The 15318-nt window shown below is 42.2% G+C and overlaps 4 protein-coding genes across 6 annotated transcripts in view; all 4 read right to left on the reverse strand.

Annotated features, from left to right (window-relative positions):
• Window positions 1–607: 607 nt before the first annotated feature.
• LOC125766945 (uncharacterized) lies at window positions 608–1067 on the reverse strand. The gene is made up of 2 exons (XM_049433058.1): window positions 804–1067; window positions 608–730 (listed from the first exon to the last, which is right to left on the reverse strand). Exons 1-2 carry the CDS (start codon window positions 975–977, stop codon window positions 683–685), a joined length of 222 nt encoding a protein of 73 aa, XP_049289015.1. The 5' UTR covers window positions 978–1067; the 3' UTR covers window positions 608–682.
• LOC125766853 (uncharacterized) lies at window positions 1013–2003 on the reverse strand. Its single transcript, XM_049432922.1, has one exon. The coding sequence runs from the start codon at window positions 2001–2003 to the stop codon at window positions 1077–1079; it is 927 nt and encodes a 308-aa protein (XP_049288879.1). The 3' UTR covers window positions 1013–1076.
• Window positions 2004–2446: 443 nt separating this feature from the next.
• Window positions 2447–4236, reverse strand: LOC125766969 (odorant receptor 67d-like). Its single transcript, XM_049433121.1, has 3 exons — window positions 2975–4236; window positions 2809–2908; window positions 2447–2721 (listed from the first exon to the last, which is right to left on the reverse strand). The coding sequence occupies exons 1-3, from the start codon at window positions 3808–3810 to the stop codon at window positions 2458–2460; spliced, it is 1200 nt and encodes a 399-aa protein (XP_049289078.1). The 5' UTR covers window positions 3811–4236; the 3' UTR covers window positions 2447–2457.
• Window positions 4237–12788: 8552 nt separating this feature from the next.
• LOC125766634 (netrin-B-like) overlaps window positions 12789–15318 on the reverse strand; it is a 61041-nt gene continuing 58511 nt past the window's right edge. For all 3 annotated transcript variants that reach the window (XM_049432855.1, XM_049432864.1, XM_049432845.1), the window contains exon 8: window positions 12789–15277. In XM_049432855.1, coding sequence (XP_049288812.1) covers window positions 15136–15277 — 142 coding nt within the window. In that variant the 3' untranslated portion in view covers window positions 12789–15135. The remainder of the gene's footprint in view (window positions 15278–15318) is intronic.

Consider the following 15318-nt stretch of genomic DNA (forward strand, 5'->3'; position numbering starts at 1 on the left):
CGGACTGTAAAAATAGATTTCGGATTTTAAAAAAGACACCAAAAAGGATGATGCAGAGGTCAAGTGCTAGAAACATCCCTGTACATTGCTAACATTTTCAGACTTCAGTATTAAACACTCACAACCCTTGATCCGAGGCTGCAAAGATAATTGCCTTATATTTGTTACAGCTCTTGTGTGTTTCCTTTCGATTATTAACTCATTTTGGGTAGCAAAAGGCTAACAAAATGCTGCATAATGCATGCTTCTAGTCGTGAGTATTGTATTTATTTCACACAAAAAAGGTGCATTTTATTGGGGTTTCCATTTTGTCAGCTTGCTTACCGCCAGATTAAGCCCAGATCAAGCGTAGAAGCAAACCTGATGCTGTGAAACGAATTTCGGATATTTTTAAGTTGCAAATACCCGTATGCTTATGCTTGGCGAACATTGAAGATTGATGTGAGTGGAAATCAGCGGGTGAATGTTAAAGGTTAATGAGCGATCGAGTAATTATAGGTGCATGAGGGTTAAATCAAAAGACCTGCACGCTGCACAGAACGGTGAACTTCTATCTCTCTTTTTCTCTCTCTTTATCTCTCTTTCTCTCTTTCTCTTTCTTTCTCTATCTCTTTCTCTCTCTCTCTCTCTCTTTCTCTCTCTCTCTTTCTCTCTCTATCTCTCTCTCTCTCTCTCTTCTCAGTTACATATTTTCCAGCATCATAAAAATGGAGTACACCTTTTTCATAACCTGTAAAAAAAGAAGAAGAAAATCCCCACGTGAGTAAGATCGCACACGCATCTATCGCCGCTAATCATCGTACGCTCATGAACAGATTCATGTCAATGTTAGCCATTCCGGCACAGGTGAGTCCACTCGGATGCTGACTACGGTGTAGCAACAGGTGAAAGATCCGCTTGTTCTGCTGATGCAACTCGTGCCAGGCAATGCCGTAGATCGTATCCGTCAGATTGGATGCTTTTACCTGGATCAGCATACCCGGTACGCACAGTATGAACAGCTGTATGGTACAGAGCGGTATCAGAAATAGCCCCGGTAGCCACAGGCTCTAAGGAAGAAACGTAATAGCAATAGGTCACGAAGTTTTTGAGTACAGTTGGAATTGTTTGGTATTGAAAGATGAACAACTTACGGCACGAAGAACATATAGCGTTAGCACAAGCTGGAACGTTAGGGACAGTACCTCGACGAACGCCTGTTTCGAATAAACCTGCTCAATGGATTGCACAAACTGTTCCAACCGTCGCTGGCGGACAATAATGTCGCACAGTTTCGCTCGAACCGCATCATCCTTTCCCTCGAGATCCGTCCGCTGTACAAGCACGTCCAGATCGGCTAGATGCAGCTGCAGCACATCGTACTGGATGCAAATGTTGAGAATGAAGGCAAAGTAAATGTTCTGCGTTGCGGTCAATCCGGGCGGTGTCCACAGGATACAGCTCATCTGGTACAGGTAGTTGAGTTCGTAGCCGGTACCACTGTTCGGATCCACGAACGGCAGATATACACCGAACGGTAGTATCTTCTCCCCATTGTACAGGTACAGCAAGGCCGGACCGAACGATGCCATGATGGCGCCAAAGAGAAACATCATTGTGTAGAGCATTACACCGCGCCAGAAGATTTCCGTATACCAGCGCAGGAGGGCTATCTGTCGTTCATCGTTAACACCACTGAGGTAGGTGTCCCGGGCCATCTGCATCAGCTTCGGGACATCGCTACGGTATGCCCACGCACCAACGATACGACCCCAGCCGATAAAGCCAAAGCAGATGGTGGCCATCACAAACGACTTACCGAACAGGTCGTCACGAAACAGCACCAGAACGTCGTAGAACGAGACAACCATAAACAAACCCGCCATCGTCATTATGGTCACGGACAGTGGGTTGAGCGTGAGTCTTTTCGTAAACGCATCCATGCCCAGCATGCGAAGGATGTGGTACTGCCAGGACAGGATACGATCGAACCTATCAATTGGACTTTCGCTGACCACTGCCATATTGGAACAAGCGGATCAGACGTTCAATGAGCTAATCCAAACCAACTGTATTCGTGCGGAATGGTTTGTACAAACACACTTCAAAGCGATTACCAACAACGAAAAAAAAAGGTGGGAAGATAATTAACTCTGGTGAGGTGGTTTATTGAGGATTCCTCATTAGAACTACGGAATGTGTTGCTGAAATATTAAAACCATAATTGAGGTCACTTTGAGTGCTTTGAAGACTACAGACATTCTGGGATGTGCTTGAAACACGCTAGCGAGTATTATAATTACACACTAGAATTCGTTTGGAAATGAGTAGCAGGCACCGCCCTGATTTCCTTGAAGTGTAATGTTACGTGCATTTTACATGTTACGTAACATCATGAAAATTGAGTAGAATTTCTGAGACATCTGGAAGTATGTGTACCATTACAGATTATTAAACCAAAGCAAAGAAATACCAATATTACATTAACTTACGCACATTAACGAACAGATTCAAGCAGATCGGTGTCATTCGCGCGCACGTGAGCGTTTTGGTTTGTTGAGAACTCAGGAGCAATAGGCGAAAAATCTTTTGATCTCCCAACGACAGTTCGTTCCAGGTAAGGTTATATACGCCGTCCGAAAACTTAACACCCTTATCCTCAATGATAGTGCCGAGCAGACAGAACAGAAAGAGTTGCAGTGTGAATGCCGGTATCAGCACCAGACCAGGGATCCAGAGAGACTAAGGGAAATGTAGGAAGAATAGGGCATTAACTAATAGGGATTAACTAATAGGAGCTAAGGCACAGCGTTGGTTGATAATACGTACAAACTGCAGTACAAAGAGCGTGATTACAATCTGTAGTCCAAGCGAGAGTACCTCCACTCCAGACAGTACGGTGTGCGAATCTTCAATGGTCGTGATGAAGCTGGCAGGAAGCGGTCAAGCTGTATTACTGTTCCATTTCTGCAAAGATTTAATCTCCCATCCTTACCTAAAGAGTCGCTGCTGTCCATGCAGGATGGTGCGTAACTTTTGGGCAATCATTACCTCCCGCATTGGACCTTGGGAGCGAATCAGCTCGTCTAGGTCCTGTAGTTGTACTCCCAGGATGTCATACTGAATGCAGATGTTGAGTACCAGCGCAAATATCATGCACTCGGATGCAACCAGCCCGGGCGGTGTCCAGATGATGCAGCTTACCTGATAGATGTAGTTCAATTCGTACCCCGTCTGGGAGGACGGATCGATGAATGGAAGTACCACACCGTACGGTAGTACACGCTCCCCAGTCATCAGATAGATACCGATCGGAAGTATGCCGGCAGCAATGGATGTACCAATAAACACAAGCGTGTACCCGTTGACAGCACGCTGGAATAGCTGGGTGTACCAGCCTAGAATACGTAGTTCACGCTCGTCATTCTTTATCACCTGGTACGTGTAGTAGGTTTGGAGCAGCAAGTTCGGTAACACTTTGCTGTACACCAAAAATACCGATATCCGACCAAGACCGATGGTGGCAAAGAAGATCGTAATCAACACATAGACAAAGTTAAACATGTCGTTCTTGAAGAGAAACAAATCGTACAATGAAACCACGAAAAAGAACAGTGCCAAACACACAAATAAGAAGGTTAGTCCGTGGAAGCGAAACTTTGGATCGTAACTATCCACACCGATCAGCTTCAGCAGCAACCGTTGCCGTTTAATCAACTGATCAAATGTGTAGATCGGATGCTCAACCATTGCGGTGCGATTAGGGGATGTGGTTAGAGTCGAATGTACTCCTAGACTGGAAACGTGGTTTGCCAGCCACGGGTTAGACATTGAGCTCCAATAATTAGCTCCTCATTAATTTTAAAAGTATCCATTGTCAGCTGTTGGCGATTACACAGATATCCCTTTCCAAGGATTGCTATTACCTCAGGGAGGTTTTTTCGCAGTATTCATGGCGATCCAATAAACTATAAGGCACCTCACTCGTCTTCAAACCTATAGGATCTCAGCAAACAGGAAGCGAGTGTGCAAAGATCCTCAGGATATTCATTGCAAACAAGGGCCAAACCGAAATACATTATATCACTTCCAAACCGCTGGTGTACAGCTCGTTTTCAACTCTCTGCCTGCCCTGCTACATTCGTGCAGGGTCCATGTTTCACACCTTCGTACACGGTAGAACGCCCGCTTCACATAAGATGGTGTGCACCTTAGGAAACAGTCAGTGAATTTGCAATTCCACCAGGGGCAAAGTAGATGATGGGGACAAAATGGGCAAAACGACGGTACGTACGGGGTGTGAATTTATCGATCCTCCGTACGCGGTTGTAACGCTATTCGTTACGTTTTGCCGACACGTGGTCAACCGCTCACCCATCCCATCCAGTGACGGCCCATTTAAGGATCAAGCAACGGAGCGCCATTAATTAGCAGCGCACGGTGCGATATCGTGAGCTATAAATCATCCCCACCGAAAGTCTTGGTTTTTGCAAGAATGTACGACCAACGGGGGGAGGCGAGTGAGTGTGCCGGTGTAGCTCTACGTGCGGCGTATAGTTCATCCATCGTAGAGCTTTAATTGCGCGCTAATGCAAGGTAGTAGCTTTTATTTGTTGTTGTTGTAAATGTGTGTGTGAATAAAAGCTTTCATGATGCAATAACTACATTGTGGAGAAGATCGAAGTACTGTACTATTTAATTTAAAAATATAGTTCTAGTTCTTAAGACTTAGGTATCCTGGTCACGGCACCAACTCACCAACATGAAATGTCAAAACAAAAAACGTTTGTTTTTCTTTAAACATATTAAAACGACTGAAAGGAATTCTTCCAAACAAAAAGCATTGAATCAACACGAGAGAATAAAATTAGACCACCGCCTAAACCTCGGGTTTCAGGTCGTACTCTTTCTCGAATGTTTTATCTGCACGCAACTTTAGCTACTTGGACGGCTTTTTCCACATCTTTCGCCCATTTACCAAAATCATCGCAGCAAAAAAAAAACCCGCCCCGTTGTACCATTGTGTGTAAATGAGACGAACCTATCACGGATTCGGAGAAGACGCTACGCAAAACGCATCCGTTTACAAGGTGCGCTTCAGTAGTCGAACACGTATAAAATCATCCTGTACGGATGGAAACATGTCGATTGCCAATGAAAACGATGCCGTTTCGCTACTCTTGTTTCTTTAGTAGAGTTCACCTTCCTCCTCCCCCACCTCCCCCCTCCCCTCCGCCGAAGTCTTTCGTTTCCTTCCGTTGCGCCTTCCAGTCTTTCAGGATGGCGCGGAATGCTGCGGAATGTTAGAATGATTCGCTTCCTTTTAAGGACGCATCGTTGTGCAAATGCGAAGAGTTTTGTTTTTTGTTTTTTTTTTGTGTTCTCTCGTTCAGTTGCATATTCTGGTTCGGCACATTTCTCATCACCGAACTGAATTGTTTGCTTTGTATTGTTGTTCGCTACCGGGTTCGTCGTTTTAATATTTTTCGTTCACGTTTGGCGATTTGGGCGTTTTGGCTCGATTCGGAACCCCAGGGTCCACATAAAAATGGAATATTATTTGAAGAAAAAAAAGAAAAATGCATGTAGGAAATCGAAGCTTTTAAAAAACACACACACAAAACGCGGGAGGAGCAAAAAAAAAAAGTTACAAAACAAAAAAAAACCCTACTCACATGCAGCAATTGTGCAACGCATAATACGATCGTAAATCAGACATTGATCGACGCTTGACAAATTATACGTGCCATAAGTGGACTTTGTGCGCGGTTTGCTGGTTGGCGGTAAAAGGTGGTGCTGCAACGGGGGGTTTGGTTCTTTTTTTTGTGCGGAACCGGCCCGATGACAACGACGTCAGCGGGTTGGGCGGCGAATTTATGGCCGCTGATCGCTATCGCTTTAGCCGCTGCACGGTTTAAAAGGGAAGAGGTAGATACATTTGGTTGAAAAAAAAGGAAGGCAAAGTAAAAATGTAAGATTTATTTTTCTTTACGAGCACATTGTAAAACGCTACTTATGGCACTTTAGCTTCACTGGATGCGGTGAGAAGGAGCCAGAGTTCCGTTTTGGGGGGGTTCTTTTAATGTGCAATGTTATAAAGTTTTTCCATTAATGCTATTATTGGTATCAGTTAAGCCAATTTCATTGGAAGGGGGTTTTAATATTTAACATGTTACCCGCGTACAAAGAACCTTGTTGGATGCTGGAAGTTTGAGAAATTAAAATAACACATTATCTCATAGCCATAATATTATTTATTATTTTAATTTTCATACAACAAACAAACAAACAAACAAACTTTACACGCCATTACGCTTGTAACATCGAAGAGTAATTACAGCCATGATGAACACACGCAGCACACGTAACGCGTTATTTATCACTCCAGTTTATATTCCAAGGTTGATTAGTACTATAAACAACGTTAGCTCAACCGTGCACAACTTATGTGAAGTAATAACGGACAGGCATGCGTGTCTATACACATCGCCAATCTCCCTATTCCGTTCTCCACACACGGAGAGACTTTCACACACATACACACATGCACGCACACGCTCACACAAGTGATCTGAGTTATGAGTAGAAATTTTCTTAACGAATCGGCCCATTTACCAACCAGCATCGTTATTGGTTTTCGCAACAACAACAGCAAAAATCCATCCCAAAACGTCCTTCGAATGGCGCTAGAAGAATGCTAGAATGTCCTGTCCCGCAAGCTTACCGCAAAAGCTGCACGGACGGGATGAGGAATGAGCTGATTAATAAGTCTGCCGTAGCCGAGGCGAATGTGCAACATCTGAAACGCGCTCCTGGAGGCTGCTTAGCGGCGGTTAGCAGTTGTAATAGGATCAATTAATTTCCATTCCTTCGTTTGCCATTGCCGCCAAGAGCACGTGCGCATGATGTAGCATTCGCTACGGCACCGTACCCGCTTCAACTCTAGCCCGGTACTGCACTCTAGCTCTAGCTGTATGAAAATTTGACACTTTTCGAGCAACAAACAGTGTGTTTCACCATTATTGGGGAACATTGGGGACGTTCGGACTCCGTTCCATGATTTGCCGTAACATTGAAGTATGTTTGGACGAGAAAAATACTCCTGAAGACATCTTAAGTTTGGAAATTGGTAGGACTTTCAATGACTCCGCATGGTCGTCGGCTACCCCTCTTTAATACTCCACAATCCGGACACTTGCGACACACGAGCGACTTATTTCAACCTCATCGAGAGAGAGGAAAAATAAAACCCCCGAAATGAAAGTAGTTCAGTTGGCAACACTGAATTCGTAACGCCTAACGTGATTAGATGAACTGTCGAAGCACAAATCGCACCACCTTTAAAAATCATGGCGCAAACCGAGCGAAAATTGGAAAAATGCGCAAAAGGGAACTCCCGTTTCGTCGTCCTTAGGATCTCGCTCCCTCCGTACCATCCGGACGAAGATTGATGTTTTTTAATTAAATTAGGATTAAACGAATTTGCTACGCCGCTGGCGCTGATGGTGGTTTGCCCCGTGCGCGCTACCGCCCCCCATGATGCCCAACTCACCGCACCGCTGATGCCCTGTAAAGGGTCGATAGGTCGTTAGGCAGATTAATATGGCGACCTGTGTGAATGATTAGCTGGGTGGGTAAGAAAGGGCACCATTCCACCAGGACGCAAACGGATACTTGCGTTACAAACTTCTGCTGCGACAGAAGCTGAAGACACCGGGAAAATGGCTTCGTCCAGATGAAGTTGACTCCTTCCCCGCGCCGACTTTTCGCTAAAACGAACTTTCCCTTCGTTCTGCTTCTGAACGCGCAGTAAAACTGCAGTCTCGAAAATCTCACCATCAGACGTTTCGCATTACTTCAGGTCTGCTGCAAACTGGAGCAGTAGCTTTCACACCACTCCACGTACTGAGTGTAGTACGGGGTCTCCAAGTTGCGAACTTCCGGTACCATTTTACTGCCACTTTGCTGACTCACATCAAAACCTCGGCACGAGTGTCTCCCCCAACGGCCGGGTACGGAACGGAGTACGGTATAAAGTAAGGAAACAGCACAGTGGGAAACTTCATGAAATAATTACTGGTAAATCGTTACCAGTGGCAGAGACTCCCGCCACACTTCGGTTCTGACGGGCGTTACGGGCGGCGTTCTATGTACGGCTAATTACATTTGATGACTTTTTAAGGAAGTTTTCCTCCCCCCCCCCAAAAAGGCTGGCGTTTCGCGTACGAGTTAGATTGAACTTGAACGAGTTGGCGGTAAAAAGGTAAACTAACAGACGCACCGTGTCAGTCGCAGAGTGTTGCCATTATGCAATCCGTGATGCAGAATGATTTTGAAACTTTCTTCCAGGTAAGATTTGAAAAAAAACTCCAATGCAGTAGCATATACGGGCGCTCTAGTGCTAATGGATAACTTTTTAAAATCACCAAAAATGAGTGTTATCAAAAGTGAAACAAAAAGTGATAAAGTGCTTTATACAGCAAAACTGTGCGAATAACTCAGATTCAAAAATTCTTCAACACTGTTATGGATTCGAGATTTTAAATTCTTTTTTACAATAATACTACTCAATTCTTCTTGTAAACCTGATTGATTGATTGGATGACATCAAAAAACCTTGGGGAACCTGAAATCCTTGGAGAAATACACCAACGAAGAACATCACAAAGACACACTGGCTACATGAAGATGCCGCGAGAAATTGAAGTCTTCCAACATCATAGTCCAAGATATCTAATCCACGAGGACCTCCAGATCCCAGAATGTGTGATGTACCTAATTAATACTTCTTCCAAATTTCTTACATAAGTTGTTTTTCGGGAGTCCGCATACTCCTTTCCGAATATTGAAAAGTTAGGTTAGGCTCTAGTTAACAATCATTTTGTACCAAAACTAAGTGTACTGAGCATAAGAAAACTTCTGAACATCTGAAATTGAGGTTAGTTAAACTTCACATTTTTCATTACTCCAACTATAAAATCTTCAGTATAAACTTCTTCAATGTTTGAAGAAGTATTATTTCTCCATCTCACTAATCGTTACATCCACGATGGCAGTTTTGCGAATTTGCTATCCCACGGCATTCCATGACCCCGTCGGTAGTATATCCCAAGGAAGAAAAAACAAACTGATCATCGTAAGGTATCTTCTTCACATTCAGCAGCCGGGAACAGTTGAATAACCGCGGGGCCTGGACACAGCAAAGGGTCGCATCTCCAAACCGGAAGATCCACGGGAGGTCTACGCATTCGCGCATTCTAGCATCCGTACCATTGTTACGTCGTCCCGTTTGAAGAGATGTATAAATCAGTCAAGAAATGCCGCGCTACCATCCCGCCCCCTTCAACAAACGTTACCAGCTTCCCGTTTGGGCAGAACAACCGCGATCGGTTTGGTAGCGAGCGCGATGAAGACACCGTAGCGAAACCGATCGGATCGTGGAATAATTGTAACAATACATTCGCTGAAACGGGCAGAAAAAAAATCCCATCCCTGGATGGGAGTTTGAAGTCATTTTTTTTCTTTCTTCGCCCGCATCCTTCCCGCTTTGCTTCTCGCGCGCTTGTATTGTTTTGACGTACAGCAATCCCTTTTCTGCACGGACTACGCCCGGTGCCGAACTCGCCCGTGACTACTGCATTTGCATTGAACAAGCAAAGCAAAAAAAAATAACAAAACGTGAATATTTTAATACCACGTACACCTTCCTTTCGATGTACAACGCTATCGCCTTACATGAAAAGGATGGCGATGAAAAAAAAAATACAACCATCGAGCGCTAGAACAACGCTATCCCTTTGCGCAAGGTAATGCCTTCCCTATCCCCGATCAAAACAGCTTGTTCTGGCGTCCCCAACGTGAAACCTGCACCCGGGAGTTTAACATTTTCTTCCCAAAAGGCAGGAAAAAAAAGATGCGCACGGTGCATTCAGAAAATCAGTCGTGCGGTTTGTCGGTGGCGCTCAGATCCCGTCAAACCGTGCACAAGAAAAGCCGGGAACTGCGGGGTCAAAGATGCGGTCCAAAGGGCGTGCGGTATCGCTGCGGCCGTATCGCGCAGGATTCGGTTCGCGCTACACCCCCCGCTGATCAATGAATGGTGAAAGTTGTTCGGCCGTTTCGGCGCAGCAGGTACTTCGATTGGACAAGCAGCAAAGCGGGATGGTTGTGCCGACTGCAAGTGCGGCATTTCGTTTGCCGTGCGGTTGTGTGGTATGCAAAATAAATGTTTTGTGCATAGGACGGTTGTTTTGTGCAAGCGGGCAGAATAGTTACCGTGGCGGTATGGGGTTTGCATATCTATAGCTATTAAATGTCGATCATTATCATGGGCATTTCTAGTACTGGAAATTCAAGAATTCGTATTTCATGTCCAGTGCTGTGTGAGTGTACTGACGATACTGATCACTAGGTATTGCTCGCTAGTTATTATTTGGGAAGCAACTCAACATGTGTTTAAAAAAATATAAATATAAATTTTAAAATCATTCACGGAAGTCAGTCACAGAGAGGACACTCATCTATCACCTGTAGAAGCGAATGAGGGGTCGCCACCATTACAGCCAAAATACAGCGACGATACAACATGGGGTCTCTAGTTGTATATGAAGCAGCGAATGACAGCAAGAGCTCCAGATCCAGAAGATCACCTTCCATCCTCCAGGTGTAAGATTAACACTTGCATGGCAACAAATGACGTAATCGAAGTGAGCCGTAATTGGCTGAATTCTAAATAAGTAAGTAATTAAGTAAGTAGTTCTAACTAAGTAAGTAATTAAATAATTAAGTAAGTAAGTAGGTAATTCATAAATAAAAGTGAAAATACTAATAACAACTAACAAATCTTTGTAAGACATAAGAAACTTATATAATAAAGAACAACAATAAAACAACAACAAAATGGATTGAATTTTTTTGTAATTCAAACGAAGGAAGAAAAAAAATAAAAATAGAAAACAAACTAATAAATATGTAAACATTGGAAAACATTGGAATAAATAAACATATAATAAATAACAACAATAAAACTACAACAAAAAGGATTGATTTTTTTCGTAATACAAACGAAGGAAGAGAAAAATTAAAAATAGAAAACAAACTAATAAATATGCAAAACGAAAAACATTGGAAAATATTTAAATCATAATTGATTGAACAAATCCCTTTCAAACGCAGAACACTCATCTATCACATCTAGAAACAAATGAGGGATCATCACCACGACAGCCAAAATAAAGCGACGATACAATGATAGCAATGATGATAGCATGAGCTCCAGACCCAGAAGATCACCCTCCATCACCGGATGAAGAAACCATGGAAACGTCAACACAGCAATATCAGATGACCCCAAAGCCACTTTAAAATAAATATAAAAAAATCAGATGACAACAGCGTAAGATTAACACCTGCATAGCAAAAAATGACGTAAGTGAAGTGAGCCGTGATTGGCTAAAAATAGTTTTCTAAGTAAGTAAGTAATTCAGTAAGTAGTTCTAACTAAGTATTTAATTGAGTAAGTTATTCTAACTAAGTAAGTAATTAAGTAAGTAAGTAGGAAATTTATAAATAAAAGTGAAAATACTAATACTAACTAACAGATCTTTGTAAGACAAACAAACTTATACAATAAATAACAACAATAAAATAACAACAAAAAAGCATTGAGTTTTTTCGTAATTCAAACGAAGAAAGAAAAAAAATTAAAATTAGAAAACAAACTAATAAATATGCAAACGAAAAACATTGGAAAATATTTAAATCATAATTGATTGAGCAAATTCCTTTGATAGTAAAAATTTTTTTTCCTTAATTTATGAGAATGATAGATTGTATGTGCAGCAAGCGAAAACCACTTACCTTTGTGAAAGTTTGCACGTTAAGTGCAGTGTGTTTACAGCTAACCATCCTTTGTTTTCGTAAAAAAGCAAGAAAAAAAAATGTTTTTTATAAAGTAGAAGAAGAAAACACCATAACTTAACCATTTTCTTGCATTTGTCGCATTTCACGTTCCTGCGGGTAACTGCTTTTAATAGTATGAAGCAGTAAAGGGCAACTTTTTCTTCCCACCCCCCCTTCCAGCACCGGAAAGACTTTTAGCTACTTTTCTTCCGAGCACTTTTAACATTTTCAGACTCGCTTTTGCCATCCCCAAAATAGTGCCATCCCTTTCGCGAAGCTTTTGTGTGGTGCACGCGGCCATCATGGCAGCCATTTTCCCGTTGCCGCGTTCATGGGTTGGGTTGGTGGGTCGGAAAAATGTTTTCGTGCTTTCACAGGCAAAAACCCGTCAACAGCAGGTGGAAAAACTTTTCGTTTTTCCAAGTACCAGTTTTCTTTTTCTTCTAACCTCACCACTCCCTCCCCGCCAGTTCGGGCTACGGTGGACGACACAAAACTTTCGACATAAAACACTTAATACGCTCTTTTCTTCATTTTGTTGAAATTACCACGTGCGTGCTATGTACAGACGGACGAAGAAAGCCAGCCGAAAGATGCTAGCGAGCGTGCTGCTACGTCAGACGGAAACAACCAAACTATGGCCGAAAATAGCAAACAACACCACTTAACTGCAAGCGTTCGATGTAAATAATGAAACAGCATCTTAACGGTCACGCAATGTAATGAAACTTGAATAAGAATTGAAATACGACGAAAAAAAAGCGAACAAATAAAATTACCTCCACCACTTGGGAAGCCACATACACTCTAGAGCACATTATGAGAATGACACCGAACAACCAGCAGAACAAAAAACAAATTTCTTTCATTTGCGCGCGTGTGGAAAAAAAAACAAAACAACAACGAAATGAGTTATTGGTTAGGAAAACTTTATAATATATACAGATAAAATTCTCATCACAATCGTCATGCAAATTGTTTCCTCGTGTACGTACATCTGCTTATCGTTCTCAGCTTTCTTGCCTTTTCCGTGAGCACATTTATCGTTAGCTTCCGTCACATACTGCTGATCACTAACTTTATTTGCTGCGCTAGATGTTATTCCATTTTGCCATATTTCGCTTCTCGCTTTCCTTTCCTCCTACCTTTTTTGCTTTGTGTGTTAGTATTCGTTCGATTAATTATGCTTGTGTAGGTATGCACTAAGGGACTTCGCCTTCGCACCTTATTATTCGGGGCCAAAGGATGCAAAAATGAAATGATTCACTACAACTAATGTGTTATATATATATGCGTTTGTGTTTGTATATATATATATAGTTTTATGTTATGTTATCGGAAGTAACGCTTGTAAACGAATCTCCTGCACGCTACAAGAGCAAAAAAAATACCCATTGGTGGTTGGCCTATACTTATGGTGTAAAAGTGAATCCTAAAGACGAAACAGCACGGAACACAAATTACAACACGCAAAACGCCGCACACTATCTACCGCCTCTCCTTCCAGTGTGTGTGTGTGTGTGTGTGTGCTTGTTTACATTGATTTGTGCGTGTTTTTTCTTCTTCTTCCTTTCTTTCTCCATTTTGCTTCTATTTACGTTAGCCGTTTTATTTTTTGCTTTTTTTTCTTCTTTCAATCGGAGCTTTTGCTTTTTTTTTATTATAATTTTAGTATGATACATGGGACCCTACCCAGTCAAGTCAATATTTGCTCTGGTCGGTGCGTATGTGGGTGTGTACTTGTATTGCAGTCCACATCTTTGTATGTGTGGCAAAAGAAAACTTTTTTTTGTTTTTCATTTAAAACTGTAACAAAATATGTACAATAGAAGTTATAAAAGAGAAGAAAACAAAAGTGGATAAAATATAAAAAAAAAACATCAAACTAATAAAAAAAAAACAGAATGAAACAAAAAAATAAAAAAGTGAAGTAATAAAATTAATAAATTATCTAAAACGAAGAAAATATATAAAACATAAAGTTAAATTAAGGAAATAAAACAAGTAGCAATTTGAAACCAACAAATGTTTGGAAGCAGAGTATCAAATAAATGATGGAAAAACCGTACCAATTCTCACACACATTTCTTCGCGTAAATCCTTCATTTGTGCATACATGCACATGTATATTGCACACATCGAATGTACTGTAGTTAGTGATCGGTTACACATACGTACACAAACACACACACACACACCGACACGCGCACTGTCCCTTGTCTGAAGTTTTTTGGCCATAAGTGCATAAACGCAACACTGTACCGGGGAAATATGTTCTCCTAACTCTCGTTCCTACAACTTACGCGCTACTATTTAACTTCTTTTGGGGAGGAGGGTTTTCCTTCACTGTATTACTTGTATGTGTGCGTGTTTTTTTTAAATTTGCAAAAAACTCTGCAAAACACTTTCTACTGCAAATGGCACCGGAACGAAACGGTAAATCTAGATTTATTTAGGATGAAGGTATATTGAAGGGAAAATGAAGGAAAGTAAGGATGATTGGGGGAGGGGGGGGGGAGGGGTGTAACAAAACAGTAACAAACGAAATGGTTTTTTGCTTTAGTTTGATTTACCTTTCGTTTTTTTTCTTCCGTCTTCGTTAACAATTAAGCTTCTAAATAGAAATGAAGAGCACATGAACATCCACTTTCGGGTTGACATTACAACTCTCCCTAATGGGTGATTACTCTACTCACCGCTGTTGTGAGGATCATATACAGATCCTCTTCAATAAAAAAAAAACGAAAAAAAAATAATTCCCTCCTACTGATATGCAGATGAAGCGGACTGACACTAGGCGTACAAATGATTAATAGAGATTACATGGGTAATAATAATTTATTGGAAACAACTTCGCACTACTGGGTGGTGCCGGCAAGAAACGTCATGCTTCGCACCTGATTCGGTTGCAGCAAAAAAAAAAGGGATCACAAATCAGGCTGCGAATGTGGCAATGGTGGGGAAAGGGAATTGGATTGGTTTGTTGGAGAGAAAAAAAGGGCGACATGAAGAATACTATTTTGGCGGTATGCCATCTCGCCGGCTTGTATCGGACGATATCCGGAAGCGCCGTTTTTCGGGGCTCACGTACAGCTATAAAAGACATCAACACTCTTTCTGGCACCGAACGATCTTAACGCTACGCCCCCCTCTTACTCTGCCGATGAAGCGAAAGAGTCTCTCGGGTTACCTTTCTATGCGTAGTTGGGACGAAATACGTCACCCTTTCTCTGGTTGATCCCTATCCCTAGCGGCTTAGTAGCAGGAGCCCGCCTGTTGCTGATATCGGCGGAGCCGCCTATTCCAATCATCCTTCCACTCGATGATGATCGTTTTCGGGCCAAGCATCAAATTTTCCGCATTGCTCTTCGCATCCATGCCGAGGATCAGGTAAGATCTGGTGACGAAAAAAAAATACGGAAACAACAGTGTTGTACC

Source organism: Anopheles funestus, chromosome X (assembly GCF_943734845.2).
Source record: "Anopheles funestus chromosome X, idAnoFuneDA-416_04, whole genome shotgun sequence".
In the NCBI taxonomy this organism is placed as follows: Eukaryota; Metazoa; Arthropoda; class Insecta; order Diptera; family Culicidae; genus Anopheles; species Anopheles funestus.